The following is a 22,296-nucleotide window of genomic DNA, read 5'->3' on the forward strand; positions in this document are numbered from 1 at the left end:
AATATCTACTTGAAGTCAACAATTTGAAAGGTAATCGAACCATGGGAGCGGGACCAATGGATAGTTCTTTTAAAGAGCTAATAGTGACATGATTAACTTTTACTTAGTGCTTTTTATTCTATGATATTAATGTTAAAACTTACCAATGTCATGTCAGCTCTTACAACATCAGGAGTTAAATAATAGAAAATAGTGGACTTGCTGATACTTGAGCCCGGTTCATATAGCTTGTTAAGGCTACATGTCAACAAATCTTTATCTAGCACCTTGCAGTGAACCAGTCCAAGGCACTTCATTGGTTGATGCCAGACAAAAGAAAAATGGCACTGAACAAAAGAGATTCACTCTCTGACAAGTGACCAAAAGCTTGATTTAAAAGATGGATTTAAAGAAGCGTCTTAAGGAAGAGAGACGGGCAAAGAAGTTTAGGAAGGAAATTTCAGAGCTTAGGGCCTAGACAGCGGAAGGCACAAGTGCCAACTTTGAGATGGAGGTCAGAGGTTCTGGGAGGGTTGTATTACTGAAGGTGGTTGGAGATATGGAGGGGAAAAAGCCATTGAGTGAGTTGAACACGAGAAAGTGGATTTTAACATTGAGGTGTTTGGGAATTGGACCAGTGTAGGTTAGAGACCACATCGGTGAATTGTACTTGGTGTGAGTTAGGATATAAGCAGTAGTGTTTTGGATGAGCTTAAGCTTATGGAAGATGGGATGCCAGCCAGGAGAGCACCAGAATAGTCCAGTCTGGAGATAACACAAGCTTGGATGAAGCTTTCAGCAGCCAGTGGGGCTGAAGTCAGTGTGGAGATGAGTGATATAATGGAGGGTAATGTGGGAGGTCTGGGGTCAAAATCACAGCTCGAAATTCTTTCAACAATTTCAAGGCAAAGCAAATCATGTACACTGTGACCTCTAATCCGAAACTCTGAAATCTCAACAACATTTTCAGCTGACACTGTAATCCATAGAATAGTGCCAATTCGGAAGACTGGTGATAAACTGCTAATATTACAAATGAATTCATTTTTTTTCAATTAATATAGGCATTTGGTTTTCATCAGCCAACCAGCGAGGGAATTTTGAATATGACCAAAGTGAAGAATCTGCAGTCAATTTTACTGAACCTATTCCAAGAATAGAAAAGCTGTATACTATTTAAATCGAGAGAGATTGCAGAACTCAGTGGTAGGGCGGGATCTGGGTGTCCATTACATGAATCACAAGTTAGTATACAAGTACTGCAAGTAATTGGTAAGGTGTTTGCTGCAAGAGAAATTATATAGAAAAGTGAGGGACTGCAACTGTACATGGTATTGTGGATACCCCATCTGTGGTCTCAGTGGATTTGAGTAAAGTGAGGGGGACAGAAGAAAACAAGCTGGTTTTTGGGAGGCTTTTGAATGGAGTTGCTAAGAGTGTAGCTGACTGTCAGTTACACTAATGGATCCCAATGTACCTGTTTTCAGAAAAGTAAGAAAGTAAGTCTGGTAATGTCAAGTGGTTTGAGTTAGTTGAGTGAATATCAGATTAAGTAAGTAAGTAAAGTCTCCATAGTCCCAGAATACCACAGGCTGCTTTCCCCTCACCAAGCCTTCAGCGAGAGGCAAGGTTGAGAAGGTGGAGCCTTCATGAATAACCTCGGCCAGTACGGGAATTGGACCCGTGCTGTTGGCCTCGCTCTGCATCACGAACCAGCTATCCAGCCAACTGAGCTAAACCATCCTTCCAAATCAGATGATTGATATTGCATAAATCCAACTCATTTCCCATGTGGCCCCTTTTTGGACATTGTTGTGTTGGAAGGCACTTATTTGTGATTATTTACAGTGTACGGTTTTGGTCTCTTTGAAATGGAGATATAATTGCATTGGAAGCAGTACAGAAAAGGCTCGCTCGACTTATTCCGGGATAAAAGGCTGATCCTCTGAAGAATGGCTGAACCGGGTGGATTTATATTGGAGTTTAGAAGAAGAAGAGGTGACCTTACTGAAGCATAAGATCCTGAGAGGATTTTTTCATGCTTCGGTGCAGACTCGATGGGCCAAAGGGCCTCTTCTGAATAATTATTCTGTGATTCTGTGACTTGACACAGTAGGTACCAAGAGGATGTTTCTATTTGTCGTGGCCACAGATTAATAATGAGGTCCACCATTTAAGACTGAGGTGAGGAGGATTTTCTTTTCTCTGAGTATTATTAGTCTGGAATTCTCTTGTCCAGAGAGCAGTGGAGGCTGGATCTTTGAATTTATCCAAGGTTGAGCTGGGCAGACTTTTAATAGACCAGAGAGTTGAGGGTTATGAGGGGCAGGCAGGACAGTGCAGTTGAGACCACAACCAGATCAGCCATGATCTTGTTGAATGACAGCAAGATCAAAGGTTTTCCCGAAGAGGATCAACATTTTGCATGCTTGTTCTACTGAGTCTTTTTGAAAATCTGATGGCTCGAGTTAAGTTTGCAGTCAAAAACTAAATGGAAAAAGTAATTTTAAATATGCTTATCATAACTCCTTCAGTCATCTCCCAAAATGTCTCTTTCGGTACTCGTTCTCAATAGTAAGCTTCCATATGCTTTCCTCTCCTTTAGGAGCTCCACAAATATGGTGTGACCACTGTTGTGAGAGTATGTGATGCCACATATGACAAGAGTCCAGTAGAGAATGAAGGTATTGAAGTCATCGTAAGTATGAGGCTTTACTTTAAATTTCCATTTGGCAAAAGCAATCATATGAACTTTTCCAGATTTAAAAAATGGAAAAATCCAAGAATGTGAACCGAATAAAACAAGGAAAGCTTGTTAATGAATTGTGAATACAGTCATCGAGTCAGAGGTTTATAAGCACAGAAAAGGCCCTTCAGTCCATTGCATCTGCACCAGTCCAAAACAACCACATTACTATTCTAATCCCATTTTCCAGCACTTGGCCCATAGCTTTCTATGCCTTGGGATTGCAAGTGTACATATAAATACTTCTTAAATGTTTCAGGGTCTCGGACTCTCACCATTTTCTGGGTGATAAAGGTTTTCCTTACAACCCCTCTACACCTCCTGTCCCTTACCTTAAATCTATGCCCCCTGGTCATTGATCCCTCCACCAAGAGGAAACGTTCCTCCCTCCTCTGCTCCAAGGAAAACAGCCCCAGTCTGTCCAATCTCTTTATATCTAAAACTCTCCAACCCAGGCAACATCCTGGTAAATGTCCTCTGCCCCCTTTCCAGTGCTATCACATCCCTCCTATAATATGGATTCCAGAACTGCACACAATACTCTGGCTGTGGCCTAACTAACATTTTATATCGTTCCAGTATCTTAATCGGCTAATAAAGGCAAGTATACCATATGCCTTCTTAACCACTGTATCCACCTACTCTGCTATCTTAAGGGGCCGGTGTACATGCACACCAAGGTCCCTCTGATCCTCGGTGCTTCCCAGGGTCTTGCCGGTCACTATGTATTCCACTGTCACGTTTGCCACACCCAAGTGCATCACCTCACACTTTCCTTCACTGAAAACTTATGATCTCAGGGATTTGTTGTGACCCAATATGCTATGGTTATGTTCAACATACTGACTAAGTCATTAGCATTAAGCCAAATGTCACAAATAATTGCCTCCTACCACACTGAGTTCCTTTAAGTAAAAAGCAGGCTCACAGAAAACGTGTTAGATTTATGTAACTTCAAGAATCTCTGATATATACTCAATTAATGTAAACTACATAAACATTGCCAAACTTGCTTTCCTGCATTTCTGGAGTTGTGCAAAGATACATTGGGGTAATTTAGTGTGATTCACAGTCACCTGTACTCTTACCAGTCTGTTCACAAACCTGTTAAATAACATGCTTGTTTGCCATTGTCCCCCTCACTCCCCTCAAATGCTCTCCTTTCCCCAAACTTCAAAGTCTTCCTGTCCGTGATGGAGTTTTTTGCTCACATTTGTAAATAGACTTCATCAACCACTTTTTCAGAAAATATAGCTAAGTTGTAAATTATGCTGTGTGCATACTTAACTATTAAACAAATGTTGCCTTACTCACTGAGCACTTTTTAACATATGCATGCACATGCTCCACATCTTTTCAGATACAGATTATGGCAAAATGTTCTTCAACTTCAACAAAACAATAGTAAGTGGGAACTTTTGATAACTGCTGCACATGCTTAAGGTTTCCAAAAAGGTTGGCAATCACTTCCAGCTCAACTGTGCTAATTGATTGACAGGCTTCACTCTTATGTTGGACATCATTAAACCGCCTGCTTCAGAGGCACATTGGTGCAGTCCTCATTGATATTGAACAGGATCTTCCTGCGGACTTATACCACTCTGCAAATGGTAGATCTGTGCATAGGAAGATGCAATCATTGAAAGTTAGAAATCAATTGACATATCTCCAACCTCATTAAAATAATGGTATCACAATTCTCCTATTTAAAATAGCTTTTGTCCCACTGCTGCTTGGACTTAAAAAATTAGGCAACAATTATTTATTGCTCCAAGAAGTTTCAACTCCCAGTTTTTATTTCTTCTTGCGTGTGATGTGGAATTCTTTGGAAAGGCCAGGGAATTGCTGTGGGTCTGGAGTCCCATGTAAGCCAGACCAGATAAGGTTGATGAAATTCCTTCCCTAAAAATACATTAACGAACCAGGTGGATCTTTATGATAATTGATAGTTTCATGGTCACCATTACCGAGACTAGCTTTATATTCTAGTCTTAGTAATTGAACATAAATTCCACCGTGGTGAGATTTGAACCCATGCCTCAGAACATTAGCTTGGATCTCTGGATTACTAGTCCACTGACCATAACCACTACGCCACCGTATAATTGGTTGAAATGATTAAACAACTAGGTCCTTTTGAGTACCCACTTTTTTGCATCTGGAATTTTCAATTATAATATTCCCATGCCGTACGTTGGAGCCCAGTCAATTTGAGATTTGTGATCCTCTGTCTCAGTCAAATAACGAACATTTTAATAAGTTTTATAGGTTCCCCGTTGACTGGCTTGGCTCATTCTATGCCCTCTTACGTCATTAAATATGAACATCAATTTTTCTTCACGCTGTCACTTGGTAATGCTTGAATATTGCTGAAAAGAGAGACATGTTGCCGAAGTTTTTCATCTTGAACTGGTCAGGACAAATGCAAGAATGCCAATTTTCAAACAATACCAGCAATATATGCTACAGGAGAAAAGAGGCTTCTGATTGGTCGGCAAATCAACCCTGATTGACCGAGGCGTTGCCAAGGAGAAAGCAGTGGGGAGTTCCAGGTTTCTCGAGCCTCTGGGTAATTCAAAAAAGGAGAAAGACTTGAATATATTCCTTTTCTTTGCAGAGAATTGCTCCCCGGGAATGTTTCATCAACTGGAAGTGTAACTTCTTAAATAAACTTTTATCTCCAATAATTTTAAACTGCTTAGTGTGACCTATGAATTCCAGTCATTCCCAAGTCACCATTATAAATCAATAATGGAGTAAAATAATTATTGACATAGAATGACCCAAGCAAGCTTTTTGATCGATGACAGGTAGCTCATTTGCCATTGTACTCATGCCGTATTCTGATTTTTAAAAAAAACTAGCAAACTTTTGGAATGCGAGCAACAGCAAGATTGGCGTGCTAATTGTGAGTTGTATGTTGCTAGTGTTTCTGTTCCAGGAACTTTTGGTGAACGTGAGAAAGGAGACCGTGAACCTAGGAAATTGAATTAACTTTTAGTAAAATGATGCAAAAGTTTCCTTATTTTCCACATCCTTCCCCCAAATAGATTTATGCAGATTTCCATTCTTACATTTCTTGCAATCCTTGAACATTGTGAATTCTTCCACTGCAACTTCTATCAATGCATTTTTTTTTTAAATTAGAGTACCCAATTATTTTTTTCTAATTAAGGGGCAATTTAGCAAGGCCAATCCACCTCCCTTGCACATCTTTTTGTGTTGTTGGGGTGAGACCCACGCAGACACGGAGAATGTGCAAACTCCACAAGGACGGTGACCCGGGCCGGGATCGAACCCGAGTCCTCAGCACCGTGAGGCAGCAGTGCTAACCACTGCGCCACCGCGCCGCCCATTCTATCAATATATTTAATAGGAATGTTTTTTGGGAACAGCTAATCTTGATCTTGGGCCAAATCAGTGAATACGATTAGAGTTGTTTTCTTCCACTTCTCTTTCTTGCCCTAAGCTGTTAGTAGGTCAAATCATTGATTTCAAACTTTTTATTAATTGATTGACATCATGGGCGAAATTCTCCGGTATCGGCGCGATGTCCGCTGACCGGTGCCAAAAACGGCGCAAATCAGTCGGGCATCGCGCCACCCCAAAGGTACGGAATCCTCCGCATCTTGGGGGGCCGAGCCCCAACCTTGAGGGGCTAGGCCCGTGTCGGACTAATTTCCGCCCCGCCAGCTGGCGGAAAAGGCCTTTGGTGCCCCGCCAGCTGGCGCGGAAATGACATCACCAGGCGGCGCATGCGCGGGAGGGTTAGCGGCCGTTCACGGCATCCCCGCGCATGCGCTGTGGGGGGAGTCTCTTCCACCTCCGCCATGGTGGAGACCGGGGCGAAGGCGGAAGGAAAAGAGTGCCCCCACGGCACAGGGCCGCCCGCGGATCGGTGGGCCCCGATCACGGGCCAGGCCACCGTGGGGGCACCCCCCTGGGCAAGATCGCCCACGCTGCCCCCCCCCCCCCCCCCCCCCCCAGGAACCCGGTGCTCGCCCGCGCCGCCTTGTCCCGCCGGTAAGAGAGGTGGTTTAATCCACGCTGGCGGGACAGGTAACCTAGCAGCAGGACTTCGGCCCATCCAGGCCGGAGAATCGCGGGGGGGGGGGGGGGGGGGGGGGGGCTGCCAACCGGCCCGGCGCGATTCCCGCCCCCACCGAATCTCCGGTGCCGGAGAATTCGGCAACCGGCGGGGGCGGGAATCACGCCAGCCCCCGCCGATTCTCCGACCGGCGGGGGCTCGGAGAATCTCGCCCCAGATTTGCATTGAGGTTACTTGGATTTGACAGTCAATTTAACAAAAAAAGTCGAATTCAGTGAAATTTTAATCCTGTTTTGCTGTTTGGTGCCGCTTATATAATTCAGAAAAGATAACTCCTTCCATTACTAGCAAAACCATTGACCTACAAAAGTGCAATATATCTATTTGTGTATTTAAAATTGCCATCGAGTCTGTGTGTAAAATTTCAGTATTTATTGTGAGGTTGGTTTATATCTTGCATCAGTCTGCTGACAGAAACATAGGCTCTCACATGCGGAAAGTTCAATTATAGTATTCTTGGTATTGCAATAGACTCTATTTCATCAAATTGTGGTTTGAATACCAATTTCCTTCCTGAAGCTGAACTGCAATAGCAATGACTTTTTTTGTTTGCGTGATAAATCATGTTGTGTTGTCAGTTGAGCTTTTAGTTCCAAAACAAAATGGAAGCATTCCTGGTTTATTTTTGGACTGTTTATCAGTCAAGTGCTCTGTAAAGATCTACTCCTGTAAGTAAATCATCATTCCATGTGAACAGAAGTGTGATCTTTAAATACACAAGATGTGGTAATGCACCTCTGCCCCAAGTTGAAGCAGAACAGCATTATTACAGTAATATCATCTTTTCAAATGGCACATTTGAAGTCAGTGTACGAGGTTTTGGATAAGAGAAAAAAGTCTGTTATGTTGATCCATGTGGCTTAAGACTATAAGCTGTGAATGAGGTTTCATTTAAACCTCCTAGCACAAAAACAGTAATAGAGCAAATGCTAAAGGTCGCAACATAGATCTCCTCAACTCCTGAAGTAATAGGACATGGCTTCACATGGAAGAATATAAATCTACTGCACAGAACCATGAGACTGGATTTCATGGGTGTGGGGTGACCCAATTCATTCCCACCAAAGCCCCAAATATGAATGTCAGGGGTGAGCCCACTTGGCAAGGTCACTGCATATCCATTTAATGATCATCAGGCCATTAGCTCCAATATGAGGAGGTAGTCCAATCTCGAGCTGCTGGCCAATGAAGTAACTAGCAGCTCTTTAGACCCAGCAATTCATCTAGAAGCAGTGACCACTGGGACTTCAGCCAGTCCTAAAGGAGGCGTTCAGCGATGGAGACTAGACTTCTTAAGGAGAGTCTGGGTCTGATCAGGGCCAGGCTAGCAGGTGGGGATGTGGGCGGGCAGGAGAGGGATGGGGAAACATGGGGGTGGAAAGGGGTGATGGGAAAAGGGGGCATGTAAAAGTAACAACAGGCGCCAAATGAGATCTGCCAGGCTGGACACTTGCTATCGATCTAGCCATCAGCAGTATAATCCAAGCATCAGGAAGCTCTTGTTTGACCATTCGTCGGCCGCTTAAGGACTGCAATTTGCCTACCGTTGAGCAGGCCTCCTGACACCATCCCCTGCATTGGGAAAACTATGATAGTGGCACTGGGAATGACATCATGCCATGGCCCCAGTTTTATGGCCCCCCCTGTCTGCAGGTTGTGTACTATTCACCTTGCTGTGTACCATTCTTGTAAGCAGCAGCATGCACCGAAATATGTATGTGAACAAGTTGATAGCAAAGTCTTCCAAACTGCATGAAACATCTGTACAGCAAAAAAAAATGTGTTTTACTTGTGTTAACTTCTCAAGGATTGGCCGTTTGACGATGGTGATCCACCTCCAAGCAAAATTGTGGAGGATTGGCTGAATTTGCTTAAAACTAAGTTTACCGAACAGCCTGGTTGCTGTGTAGCAGTCCATTGTGTTGCTGGCCTTGGGCGGTAAGTAGATGTGAATGTAGACAAATATTTAACATGACATATGTCCTTTCGCTTTTAACATCATAATACCAAAGGCTGGTATTCTCATTAACAGCTGTTGATTCAGATAAACTGGGACTGGCAGAAACCTGCAGCCTTTTCAAACTAACCAAACATAACTGATTGGCTGAAACGCAGACTAGGCTAAATTTGAATATTTGTGGAGGTACTAGTTTTAATTTGATTCAAATTACTATTTTTAAATTGATTTGAATTACTATTTTTAAAATTTTTTAATCTCACTTAAAAACTATTTTGGCAAGGTAAAATATTCAGGGATAAAGCTAATAAAATAGTATACAGGAGATTGAATATAATCCGACACACAAACATCTTACTAAAGTTTTAAAGGTTTAATTTAAAGGAATAATTCTTGGCAGGACAGCTCCAAGACGTGGTCTGCTCCTCTTGCTCCATGTGGCAGGCTGGGAACAGTTCCAGTCCCCAGGGTCAGCATGTGTGCAGGAAGTGTCTCCAGTTACAGCTCCTGGAAGCTCGAGTTTCAGAGCTGGAGCGGCGGCTGGAGACACTGTGGAGCATCCGCGAGTCGGAGAGCATCGTGGATAGCACGTATAGAGAGGTGGTCACACCGCAGGCTCAGGCTCCGGAGGCAGGAAGGGAATGGGTGACCACCAGACAGAGCAAGAGAGCGAGGCAGGTAGTGCAGGAGTCTCCTGTGGCCATTCCCCTGCTTTGGATACTGTTGAAGGGAATGGCCTCTCAGGGGAAAACAGCAACAGCCAAACTTGTGGCACCACGGTTGGTTCTGCTGCAGAGGGGAGGGGTGATAAGTGTGACAGTGCAATAGTTATAGGGGATTCAATTGTAAGGGGAATAGACAGGCGTTTCTGTGACCGCAAACGAGACTCCAGGATGGTATGTTGCCTCCCTGGTGCTAGGGTCAAGGAAGTCTCGGAGCGAGTACAGGACATTCTGGAGGGGGAGGGGTGGTGAACAGCCAGTGGTCGTGGTACACATCGGTACAAACGACATAGGTTTAAAAAAAAAGGAATGAGGTCCTAAAAGCAGAATACAGGGTGTTAGGAAGGAAGTTAAGAAATCGGACCTCGAAGGTAGTGATCTCGGGGTTACCACCGGTGCCACGTGCTAATCAGAGTAGAAATGACAGAATATATAGGACGAATACGTGGCTGAAGGGATGGTGTCAGGGGGACGGTTTCAGATTCCTGGGGCATTGGGACCGGTTCTGGGAGAGGTGGGACCTGTACAAACTGGACAGGTTACACCTGAGCAGGACTGGAACTGATGTCCTATTTGCTAGAGCGGTTGGGGAGTGTTTAAACTAATGTGGCAGGGGGGTGGGAAACAATGCAGGAAGTCGGAAGGTAGTAAAACAAGGGCAGAAACAAAAGGCAGTAAGGGGGAAAGTAAGGCAGAGAAGCCATAGTCAAAAATCAAAAAGGGTGACAGTGCAAGGTACAGTGACTGAGGGGAGCTCAGTGAGTAGGCCCAGTAATACTAAAAGAAATAAAACGGGAAGTAAAAACATAAATGGAAAGCGACGCGGTAGGTTGTTACATGGAGATATGGGTTCAACGACAAGGAAAATTAGGAGAAACGTTAAGAGGAAAAATAACTTAGGAGAGGTTACTGATCAAGGTGTTAAGATTGAAAACAGAGGTATAAAAGCCAACATAAATGGACTTTACCGGAATGCTCGTAGTATTCGGAATAAGGTAAATTAGTTGATGGCGCAAATCATCGTGAATGGCGATGATTTAGTGGCCATTACTGAAACATGGTTAAAGGATGGTCACGACTGGGAGTTAAACATCCAATGGTATTCAATCTATTTGGAAGGACAGAGTGGATGATAAAGGAGGTGGTGTAGCTCTGTTATTTAAGGATGACATCCGGGCAATAGTAAGGGATGACATCGGTGCTGTGGAGGATAAGGTTGAATCCATTTGAGTGGAAATCCGGAATAGTAAGGCAAAAAAGTCACTGATGGGAGTAGTCTATACCCCACCAAATAGTAACATTACAGTGGGGCAGGCAATAAACAAAGAAATAACTGATGCATGTAGAAATGGTACAGCAGTTATCATGGGGAATTTTAATCTACATGTCGATTGGTTTAACCAGGTCGGTCAAGGCAGCCTTGAGGAGGAGTTTATCGAATGTATCCACGATAGAACAGTATGTAATGGAACCTACGAGGGAACAAGCGGTCCTAGATCTGGTCCTGTGTAATTCGACAGGATTGATTAATGATCTCATAGTTAGGGATCCTCTCGGAAGGAGCGATCATAATATGGTGGAATTTAAAATACAGATGGAGGGTGAGAAGGTAAATTCAAATACTAGTGTTTTGTGCTTAAACAAAGGAGATTACAATGGGATGAGAAGAGCTAGCTAAGGTAGACTGGGAGCAAAGACTTTATGGTGAAACAGTTGAGGAACAGTGGAGAACCTTCCAAGCGATTTTTCACGGTGCTCAGCAAAGGTTTATACCAACAAAAAGGAAGGACGGTAGAAAGAGGGAAAATCGACTGTGGAAATCTAAGGAAATAAGGGAGAGTATCAAATTAAAGGAAAAAGCATACAAAGTGGCAAAGGTTAGTGGGAGGCTAGAGGACTGGGAAATCTTCAGGGGGCAACAGAAAGCTACTAAAAAAGCTATAAAGAAGAGTAAGATGGATTATGAGAGTAAACTTGCTCAGAATATAAAAACAGATAGTAAAAGTTTCTACAAATATATAAAACAAAAAAGAGTGGCTAAGGTAAATATTGGTCCTTTAGAGGATGAGAAGGGAGATTTAATAATGGGAGATGAGGAAATGGCTGAGGTACTGAACAGGTTTTTTGGGTCGGTCTTCACAGTGGAACACACAAATAACATGCCAGTGACTGATGGAAATGAGGCGATGACAGGTGAGGACCTTGAGATGATTGTTATCACTAAGGAAATAGTGATGGGCAAGCTAATGGGGCTAAAGGTAGACAAGTCTCCTGGACCTGATGAAATGCATCCCAGAGTGCTAAAAGAGATGGCTAGGGAAATTGCAAATGCACTAGTGATAATTTACCAAAATTCACTGGACTCGGGTGGTCCCGGCGGATTGGAAATTAGCAAACATGACACCACTGCTTAAAAAAGGAGGTAGGCAGAAAGCGGGTAATTATAGGCCAGTTAACTTAACTTCGGTAGAAGGGAAGATGCTGGAATCTATCATCAACGAAGAAATAGCGAGGTATCTGGATGGAAATTGTCCCATTGGGCAGACGAAGAATGGGTTCATAAAGAGCAGGTCGTGCCTAACTAATATAGTGGAATTTTCTGATGGTATTACCAGTGCGGTAGATAACGGGGAGCCAATGGATGTGGTATATCTGGATTTCCAGAAAGCTTTTGACAAGGTGCCACACAAAAGATTGCTGCATGGCATTAAGGGTAAAGTAGTAGCATGGATAGAGGATTGGTTAATTAATAGAAAGCAAAGAGTGGGGATTAATGGGTGTTTCTCTGGTTGGCAATCAGTAGATAGTGATGTCCCTCAGGATTCAGTGTTGGGCCCACAATTGTTCACAATTTACATTGATGATTTGGAGTTGGAGAGCAAGTGCAATGTGTCCAAGTTTGCAGACGACACCAAGATGAGTGGTAAAGCAAAAAGGTCAGAAGATACCGGAAGTCTGCAGAGGGATTTGGATAGGTTAAGTGAATGGACTAGGGTCTGGCAGATGGAATACAATGTTGACAAATGTGAGGTTATCCATTTTGGTAGGAATAATAGCAAAAGGGATTATTATTTAAATGATAAAATATTAAAACATGCCGCTGTGCATAGAGACCTGGGTGTGCTAGTGCATGAGTCGCAAAAAGTTGGTTTACAGGTGCAACAGGTGATTAAGAAGGCAAATGGAGTTTTGTCCTTCATTGCTCGAGGGATGGAGTTTAAGACTACGGAGGTTATGCTGCAATTGTATAAGGTGTTAGTGAGGTCACACCTGGAGTTTTGGTCTCCTTACCTGAGAAAGAACGTACTGGCGCTGGGGGGTGTGCAGAGGAGATTCACTAGGTTAATCCCAGAGCTGAAGGGGTTGGATTACGAGGAGAAGTTGAGTAGACTGGGACTGTACTCGTTGGAATTCAGAAGGATAGTTTTTTGAAGAATAAAGGGATTAAGGGTTATGGTGTTCGGGCCGGAAAGTGGAGCTGAGTCCACAAAAGATCAGCCATGATCTCATCGAATGGCGGAGCAGGCTCGAGGGGCCAGAAGGCCTACTTCTGCTCCTAGTTCTAATGTTCTTATAACAAAATGGTTTTTAGGAGGGGAAACTCGAGCATTGAGTAGGAATAAGGAAGAAGTGTTGACTTTGTGGGGTCAGTGGTGACTTGGGAACAATGCAGCAGTCCTAAACTAGCAGATCTAAACTTGTAGCTCTACAATGTTCTGAATGTGGTCCCACCGATACAATGTAAGCATTTTATTATCTTTGCTCCCAAAGTTATAAATGATCAGTAATAGTGCTTTGATATTTTTCCTCCTCCATCTTTGCTTAAAATAGACCCTCTTATCATGTATCCTAATGTAGTATGCATGACCTTGAATTCATCGGTCTCATCGATATGTGGGATTCATTATTTTGTATAACCATGTATGTTAAAAGAGATGAGGCAATGATATTTGCCATTCTCACCTAAGAGTCAAAAAAAAAAGAAGAATGTGGATTCAAGTCCCGCTCCAGAGACTTGAAAAAATTTATGCTGATGCTCCTGTGCACTACTAAAGCAGTGCTGCACTATCAGATGTTAAACTGAGATCTCTGCCACTGCTCATGTGGCTGCAAAGGACCCCAGGTCACCATTTCGGAGAAAAAGAACAGGAGAGAGATCCTGGTATCTTGCCCAGTGTTTATCCCTCAATCAACATAATTAAAAACAGATTATCTGATTGCTGAGTGTGAGAGCTTGTGTGCAAATTGGCTGTCAGGTTTCCCACATTACAACAGTGATTCACTTCAAAATGACTTAATTAGCTGGAGAGTGCTTTGGATATCCTGGCGTTGTAAAAAGTGCTCTATAAATGCAGTTTGTTTTTGCTATATTGATATTGACTGTTTTAACCACAGAGCTCCTGTATTGGTAGCAGTTGCTCTTATTGAAAGTGGAATGAAGTATGAAGATGCGATTCAATTCATCAGACAGTAAGTGCCAATTGTTCTTGGAAAAACAGTTCTTGACTGTCACGGTTTGCTGTGAATTGTTCTGATCTTCTGTGATAGCAGATCTTCACTTTTACCTGGCTGCTTTTGACAGATAAACTTTGCCTCTGCACAATGCAGAAGAAACATTGGACTAATTGATTTTTAACTTGCACGTGAGAGTTTAAATTGGACATGAACTGGCAGATGCATATTGTTATTTGAGGAGATTGCAGCGAATTTTATTGCAGGTGGACCTCTCATCCTGGGACTTCACCCCCGCTCAAACTGAACACAAGAGGAAAGTCCTTTAAATTCCCTAACTGTTGTGGTGAAAGCAGCTCCACCCATCCTTCTTTAAAGCCAGAAACCTTTTTTTCTCTCCAACCCCCCCCCCCCAGGGCGTAACATGATCCTGTTATGACGGAATAAACACGCAGGCTGTGTCCTTCTTCGCAGAGCTGCCAAAATTATCGATGGTGTTTAACCTTGATAAATGCAGCTTTGCACCTACCCTCTGGTCACTAATAGTAAAAACGAAGTCCAAATTGAATGTGTGCCTCCTTAGAAATTCTGTGTAATTACTCATCTTTCCAGGGTTTACTCAGCCTACACCATAGTGTTCTCGAGTTCTGTTCCCAGCTGACACTGTAACTAGGGTAACATTTGTTGAGATAAGCTGCCTGAGATGGCCGTGGCTGATTCTCATACAGTTGATTTTGAACATCTGGGACACCTATGGCCGGCTAATCTCTAAATTGGGCACATTGCAATATAAAGATTTAAAAAGCACTTTATTTTCACTGACGTTTTTGCATTTCTTTTCACCCTTTCTCCCTGTCCTTATTGAAATAGGAAACGAAGAGGTGCCATCAACAGCAAACAACTCTTATACTTGGAAAAGTATCGGCCAAAGATGAGACTTCGAATCAAGGCCCATAACAATCACAAGAACAGTTGCGCCATCGTATGAATTTGATACATTCAGCCAACAATGGTTTACAGTGATTTTTTATAAAAAATAAAATGCCATTGGGTTTCCTGTCTTCAAATCCAATAGGATGTCTTTTTCTGCCTTTAGTAACTTGAATATTTATTTATACAAAAGTCACCAACTAGAAGGAAATACAATTATTTTGGAAGCTTGTTGACTGGTTAAAGGTTACAAGAACATTTGCCATAAGAGACGGGCTAATATTTCACTATCTACAATTTTGTGTATGCCATTTTAAACAAGAAAAACCCTCCACAATGTTTGATCTGTATGGTGTGTACTCAAATAACAATTTTGTGTGATGACGTGAAAAATCTGGAGTTAGGGAAATAATTGTAAATAGGATGCAACTTGACGTATATATCGGTGATTGACTGGTATGGATATTCTGGTGAAACATTGTTCTGTGTCCTGGAAAATTGGATTGATGTCCTTGATAAAGTACTTCCTTAAGCCTAAATTCACCTAACGCAGATGATCATTTGCTGTCATATGAGCCATGTTTTGGGCCTGAAGGCAGTTTGGATTCTACGATACAACATTGAACTGTCTTTTCTAAATAGCATCCCTATCCTAGAGCTACTAATCTGTATATTAATGTTTCTAGCACTGAGTTGGTGTTGCAACCATGTTTTATTGGGGAGGGGATGTTCAAAAAAACACCATTCTGTCCACCCTGTGTCACATTGAAAATTGTCACTAATTCTCAATTGAATAGCCACTACTGCTAATTTAAAGGATTATTCAAAGCTTGTCTAAACATGGAAAAAAGGGGAGTGGGTAAAAAGGAGTTTTGATCTTGACCATTCCAGACACAAGAAAAGATTTAATGTAATTGTCTTAAAATGTAGGGCTCTGATGAGCAGAAGTCTGTTACGGGCAGACATTTACCATAGCTACTGAACTGGTAGGAAAGGTGCCTGTGTGCAATGCAACTGGATGTCACTTCCTATCAACAAAGTTGGTTTGCAGGTGATTACTGAAGACAAGTCCATTTTGGTACAAAGGTATTTTTAAACACATTGCAAGTTTATCGATATCCCAAGACCTGCAGTAGAACTCACACTTTCAGAGATTATAGCAGCAAATCTCTGAGTGCATTCAAACTGTAGTGTCAGTGATGAGTAGTTTTACAGCCTTAGTTCGACCTCAGTCAGCATCAGAGTGGAGTTACAATTGCTGGAAGAAGGAGCTCACTCCATTGTACAAGCCTTTACAATCAATTTAGATTTCAAAGCTAATATTGGTGAGAAAACACCGCCTGTTTGCACTGAAAATAAACCTGTCTTATGAATGCCACATCAATAAAGCTTTAGGGAGTAACTTTTTACCAAATGAAAAAAACATGTAAACTAGCCTTTTTATTAGGTTAACCTGAGAAATAGTGAAATCTCCATTCCTGCTTCTGAAGGCAGCCTATAATTTGCAAACGCTTGAGACATGCATCCTGTAGAAGTAAAATGGGCATTAAATGTGTTAATGAAATGAAAACAGAAAATGCTGGAAAAACTCAACAGGTATGGCAGCATCTGTGGAGAAAAAAAACATAATGTTGACAAAGAGTCACATGGACTCAAAATGTTAACTCTGTTTCTCTCGCCACAGATGCTGCCAGACCTGCTGGGTTTTTCCAGCATTTTCTGTTTTCATTTCAGCTTTCCAACATCCCACACTATTTTGTTTTCAGCTAAATGTGCTCACTTTATCTGCCCATGCCATCAGATCGCTCTGGGTTGGTTACTTTGTGCATGGTGAAAGAGAGCTGTGTGAATGGCATAGAGGTTTTATTTAGATATAAATCTCCAAGATCATGTTGATAACTAATCTGGCTATGAAAGAGGTAACTAATCCTTTCCAGCGAGGTCAGTCATAGAGCAGCAAAAGTTTGCTTTGTGAAATGTCTACATTTAAATTAAAAATGCACCACCTTTATGTGAACCCTGCACCGATGGCTGTTCACGCTGAGGTTGGATCATTGGCTATTTGAATATTCCAAAAAGTTCAATTAGTTCAAATCAATGGCAATAAAAACAGTGTGTGAAACATGGCAGATTTACTCAATTTTGAGTCGAAATTACATTTTTGATCTCAGGCTTTTTAATGTCCAACAATAAAGTGACAAGATTCAAACAGAACAAAATGTCAATTCTTTGGGTTTTGAGATTTGGTCACACAGCTCTGACCTTTGGGCACAAAGTGGCCTTCTAAGCCGCTAATGCAGCAGCTAGAAGGTACACATTTGTATATTGGTAAAGGCTGAAAAATCAACAGCCCAATGTTTGGTGTGCCTGAATTTCTATGCCATTTTGTACAAACCCTGCAGTGACAACTCCGATTTTAGGTATGCGAGATGGTGTGATAGCATGGTTGCACAAGAAGTTACGGCACATAATGACAGCAAACTGGAGGTTCAATCCTTCAGCCACCGAGTTTGGGACAAATACATATCTATTTATTCATGAAATGTTCACCTGAAAAATTTAGATTTTTTTTTAATATAAATTTAGAGTAGCCAATTTTTTTTTTCAATTAAGGGGCAATTTAGCATGGCCAATCTACCTAACCTGCACATCTTTGTGTTGTGGGGGTGAAACCCATGCAAACATGGGGAGAATGTGCAAACTCCACACGGACAGTGGCCCAGGGCCGGGATTCGAACCCGGGTCCTCAGCGCCGTAGTCCCAGTGGTAACCATTGCACCACATGCCGCCCCAAAATTTAGATTTCTTAGGTGATTGAGTAAGTTACTGGAGCAAGGCAAATGAAATATCCATCTTGCAAATTGGAAAATTCGCTTTTCCTTTCACAAAAAAATGCAGTTTACCTTAAACAGGCCATTTACTGGTAGTCTGTTTCAACAGCCAGTGGGCATTCAGTAATGTGACTTCTTATTAATTATTGATACATAATACATTCATAGATGTATGAAATAAAACCATGCAGTACAAAAATCATACTAATTAACGGTATCATAGAATCCCTGCAGTGCAGAAGGAGACCATTTGGCCCATTGAATCTGCACCGACCCTCTGAAACAGCACCCTACCTAGACCAACTCCTCCACCCTGTTCCCATAACCCCACCTAATCTGCACATCCCTGGACACTAAGGGGTCATTTATATCATCGCCAATCCACCTAACCTACACATCTTTGGACTGGGGGAGGAAACTGGAGCATCCGGTGGAAATCCATGCAGACACTGGGAGGAAGGTGCAAACTCCACACAGGCCGGAATTGAACCCGGGTCCCTGGCACTGAGACAGCAGTGCTAACCACTGCACCACCATGCCGCCCAGTAGGGCAAACTCAAAAGCAGCAGTGATTTATAGAAAAGCATTTTTGAAATGTAGCTAATAGCAATTTACTGTGGATATTATTGTACCTCTATTCATCAATGGCTGGATTTGCATGACAGAATAATTCACAATTACCCATTATTCACACTTCACCCACTCCTCAAACAAATGTAGCTTTGCACAAACAAGAAATATCTTCCCTTCACTTTTTTTTAACACATTGCTGTGTTTGATAAATTAATGATTTGCTCAATTTTTAGTGGGATAATAGTGCTTTCAGTTAAAGGTTTGTTCTGTCACGTTGTTGGGAAAGGAACATTTCAGTCCCTTTCATGCTAGGTCTTATGTTTAAGGCATTAAGCTACCTGACTTTGGTCCAGTTTCAAGGAAATGATGGATTGGAACTGGTGGCGGGGGGTGGGGGGGAACTGCTTCATAATATACAATTACTTTTCTATTTTGTTTTGAAGGTTCTATTAATCAGGGATGTAGAAGCAGACCCAAAACTATATTCATGATGAATATGTAAATATGTCAGCTGCGATTCCCCGGTCGTGCACTTGCCTGTGGTTCAGAAGGTGGTAGCTTCAAATCCCACATCAAGACTTGAGCGCATAATTCTGGCTGTCTCCTCAGTGCAGTGCTGAGGAAGTGCTGTACTTAACTTGGAAGGTACCATTTTGTAGCTGGTAATGTTAGATTGAGGTCTGCTGAAATGGACATTCAAAATTCTGCACCACCATTCAAAGAAGAGGAAGGGAATTCTGCTGCAGTTCCAGTCATCATTTATCCTTCGACCGATATCACTTTAAAAACAACAAATTACTTTGGTACATTTATCTTATTGCTCTTTGTGGACCTGCTCTATCTTCAAATTGGCTGAAACATTTCCCTACAATACCACAGTGACTATGCTTCAAGAGTAATTAACTAGTTGCAGTGCTTTGAGACATCTTGTGTATTTTTGTTCTTTCTATGTAAAGGTGAAAATTATCACTGAAGTAAACTATAGTACTACTCACTCTTTCCAATAGCCACAAATTTCCTGTCAGATCGCAAGCAACAAATGAGGTCAGAATCAGGCTCATTTTATTTCTCTTGACAACTTATCCACACAATTTTTCAATTAATTAATTTAACTGATGTGTGCACATCTTTTTGACATGAAGGGTTGGTTGTACCCAGCTGATGCACCGCTTGTAAGCTACTCCTCTCCTGCTATGATGAAGGATAGGCCAGGCTACGATGATTGTAAGCGCAGCTCTTATTCTGCTAGCATCCTTGGATTATTAAACTCACATTGCCACATTTTATTTCTAGTGTACCCCTTTAATCAGCACCTGTCATGATAGTAGGTGTTCATGGCCCAAGGTCAAATCTACACTTGCTTATTTATGTTTGGCACTATCATAAACTTCTGCCCTCTTGTACATGATGTGGAGATGCCGGCGTTGCCTGGGGTGGGCACAGTAAGAAGTCTTACAACACCAGATTGAAGTCCAACCGGTTTATTTGGAATCACTAGCTTTCGGAGCACAGCTCCTTCATCAGGACTCACCTGATGAAGCTGCTGCACGGAAAGCTAGTGATTCCAGATAAACCTGTTGGACTTTAACCTGGTGTTGTAAGACTTCTTATTCTTTTAGTACTGCAACTTATTTTGGACATCTTGCCTGGTTTGTAAATAGATTAGCTTTTTTTAATGTGCTCAAATCTGGGGATTAGGCTCGTTTGCTATTTAAGCACCTTTAATATAACAAATTCCATTTAATGGTCCAACAAATGCAGTATTTGACAAATTTCAAAGGAGAGAGAAGAATAGTACCATTTTCAGGCCGCACATATATGAATGAGAAAATGAGTAAGAATTTGATTTATTCTGTAAATGATACTGTTCCTACAACATTTTCTTTTGCATAAAGAGCAAATGACTAAAATCTCACTTCCTTTGATAACAGGCATAATTATCAGTCCTGGGCATTCCCTCTTAAACTCGTGCTGCGTTTAGTCGGTGTGTCACATGTGGTATAATTACATTTGGGAACCAGAATAGGAAACAGCTGTAGGAACTAAACTTCATTTGAATTGCACTTCCTGTTGAAAGATTTGAGGAAAAACCTCACCACCATCGACGGTTAAAAATTATTTGGTAGGGCGAGCTCTTACCATTGAAAGAAAAAGGAATTAATAGTATGTGCAAACTGTTATAGTTGCATGCAGAATATTTCAGAATGTGCAGCAGTTTAATTGTGTATTGCAGGTTCATTGAAGTTATTCAGATTTGACAACATCCTTTTGCTTTCTCAAGAATTGAAAATTTATTTCCTGATAAAGCTTTATTTTGGGGTCTCCAACTTGTTGCTTACACAAATGTAGATTCCATTGATAGTACAATCCCACCATTGCTAATAGCCCTCAAAAGTCAGGCATTGTGTAAGGCTGTCACCTGGTGAATGTTACGCAGCATTGCATCTTAAGGACAAATGTATAACCAGGTCCAAAATTGAATAACCTGTCGGCTTGGTGTTTAGGCAAGCACATAAAGAGCATTTTGGAGAGTTATTCATACCGATGTATCACATAAGACTTGGAGATTTCTTTTGAGAAGAGGGCTTTTCAAAATAACGGGTCGATCAAGGAAGTCAGCTATTCCTGATTTTATCTGTAGACATTCAATAAATTACCACAGGCTTCTAATCGGCTAAAAGGTTGACAAATCTTCTCGGGCGGAAGTTTTGATCCAGTAGCTAAATGATCTCTCACCATTTTAAGTGAAGTGGCTTTCTCTTGCTGTTGCTCAACTAACTAACTTAGTTGACAAACAAACTCATGTCAGTATTTGGATTTGTAGATTTGCCGATAATGAAAGTGCAATGAAAGTGCCGTGACCACTAGAGGTTCCCGGGTGTACCTATTTTGTAAATATATTCACTATTCATATTGGATTGCAGTCAAGACCCAATAATACCCTAGTACATACAAGTTTCAAACTAATAGGCCCAGAAGAGTTGATAGTCGCATTATTGGTGGACAACCCTGCCTGTTCTAGAAGTGTTGTTCTTGATATCATAGAATCCCTACAGTGCAGAAAGAGGCCATTCAACCATTCAAATGAGCACTCTCATCCCTCGACATTAGGGGCAATTTAGCATAGCCAATCCACCTAACCTGCACATCTTTGGACTGTGAAAGGAAACCACGCAGACACTTGGGGAACGTACAAACTCCACACAGTCACCCAAGGAAGGAATTGAACCCGGATCCCTGGCGTTATGTGGCAGCAGTGCTAACCACTGTGCCACCTTGCTGTCCTAAAGTAAATTAACCCTCATTTTTGTTTGCAAAGTATTGCACAACAAACTTCTACTTTAAGCACTCGGGCCTTCAGCTTCTCAAAATAGCATTTATAACCAATATGCATTTTAAATGTTCATGGGAATTGTTTATATGAAGTTGAGTATACAACTGGCATTGTTTTACAGCGAAAATATTAATCTTTGTGTGTAAAATTATAATCCTGCTCATTGAGCCAGGTAACTTTTTTACAGATGCGTACAAGTGCCTGTGAATTAGGTTTTTTTTCTTTGTATGAGGGAAAGAGTAAAAACAAAGCTGCATGGGTTGGCATTTTCCAACAGTGGTTTGCGAGTACTTTAAAGAACATGGTCTGTTTTAATGTCTTTACTCTCCCAATTAGAAGAAAAACAATACTAACTATGTCAATTAAACAGAAACATTTTTGCTTTGTATATGTTTTGAATAATAATTTGTATGAAAGTTGTGACACCAATTCTCTCCCTCCAACCCCCCCTCCCCCCTACTTCCCACCTCCCCAAACGCAACATACCACATGGACAAAGAGAAAATGAAATTCCTATACAGTTAGCTGATAGAAGATGAGTTAAATGTTTTTCTCTCTTTTTTTTCTGTAAAAATGGTTTGAAATGTATTAATAGAACAATATTGCATAGTTATATTCAATACCCCAATAATGTATTCGTAAAAGATAACCGAAAATTCTCTGC

The 22,296-nt window shown here is 41.6% G+C and overlaps 1 protein-coding gene across 11 annotated transcripts in view; it reads left to right on the top strand.

Moving 5' to 3' along the window:
* LOC140385782 (protein tyrosine phosphatase type IVA 2-like) overlaps window positions 1-20,451 on the top strand; it is a 185,198-nt gene extending 164,747 nt beyond the window's left edge. For 10 of the 11 annotated variants that reach the window (XM_072468288.1, XM_072468284.1, XM_072468286.1 and 7 more), the window contains 4 exons: window positions 2,585-2,677; window positions 8,641-8,771; window positions 13,908-13,982; window positions 14,835-15,036. In XM_072468288.1, coding sequence (XP_072324389.1) covers window positions 2,585-2,677; window positions 8,641-8,771; window positions 13,908-13,982; window positions 14,835-14,952 — 417 coding nt within the window. In that variant the 3' untranslated portion in view covers window positions 14,953-15,036. Of the gene's footprint in view, window positions 1-2,584; window positions 2,678-8,640; window positions 8,772-13,907; window positions 13,983-14,834; window positions 15,037-18,741 lie in introns of those variants that run through there. The other variant, XM_072468285.1, reaches the window with a different exon arrangement.
* The last annotated feature ends 1,845 nt before the right edge of the window (window positions 20,452-22,296 follow it).

The sequence above is a fragment of the Scyliorhinus torazame genome, chromosome 11 (assembly GCF_047496885.1).
Source record: "Scyliorhinus torazame isolate Kashiwa2021f chromosome 11, sScyTor2.1, whole genome shotgun sequence".
Classification (NCBI taxonomy): Eukaryota; Metazoa; Chordata; class Chondrichthyes; order Carcharhiniformes; family Scyliorhinidae; genus Scyliorhinus; species Scyliorhinus torazame.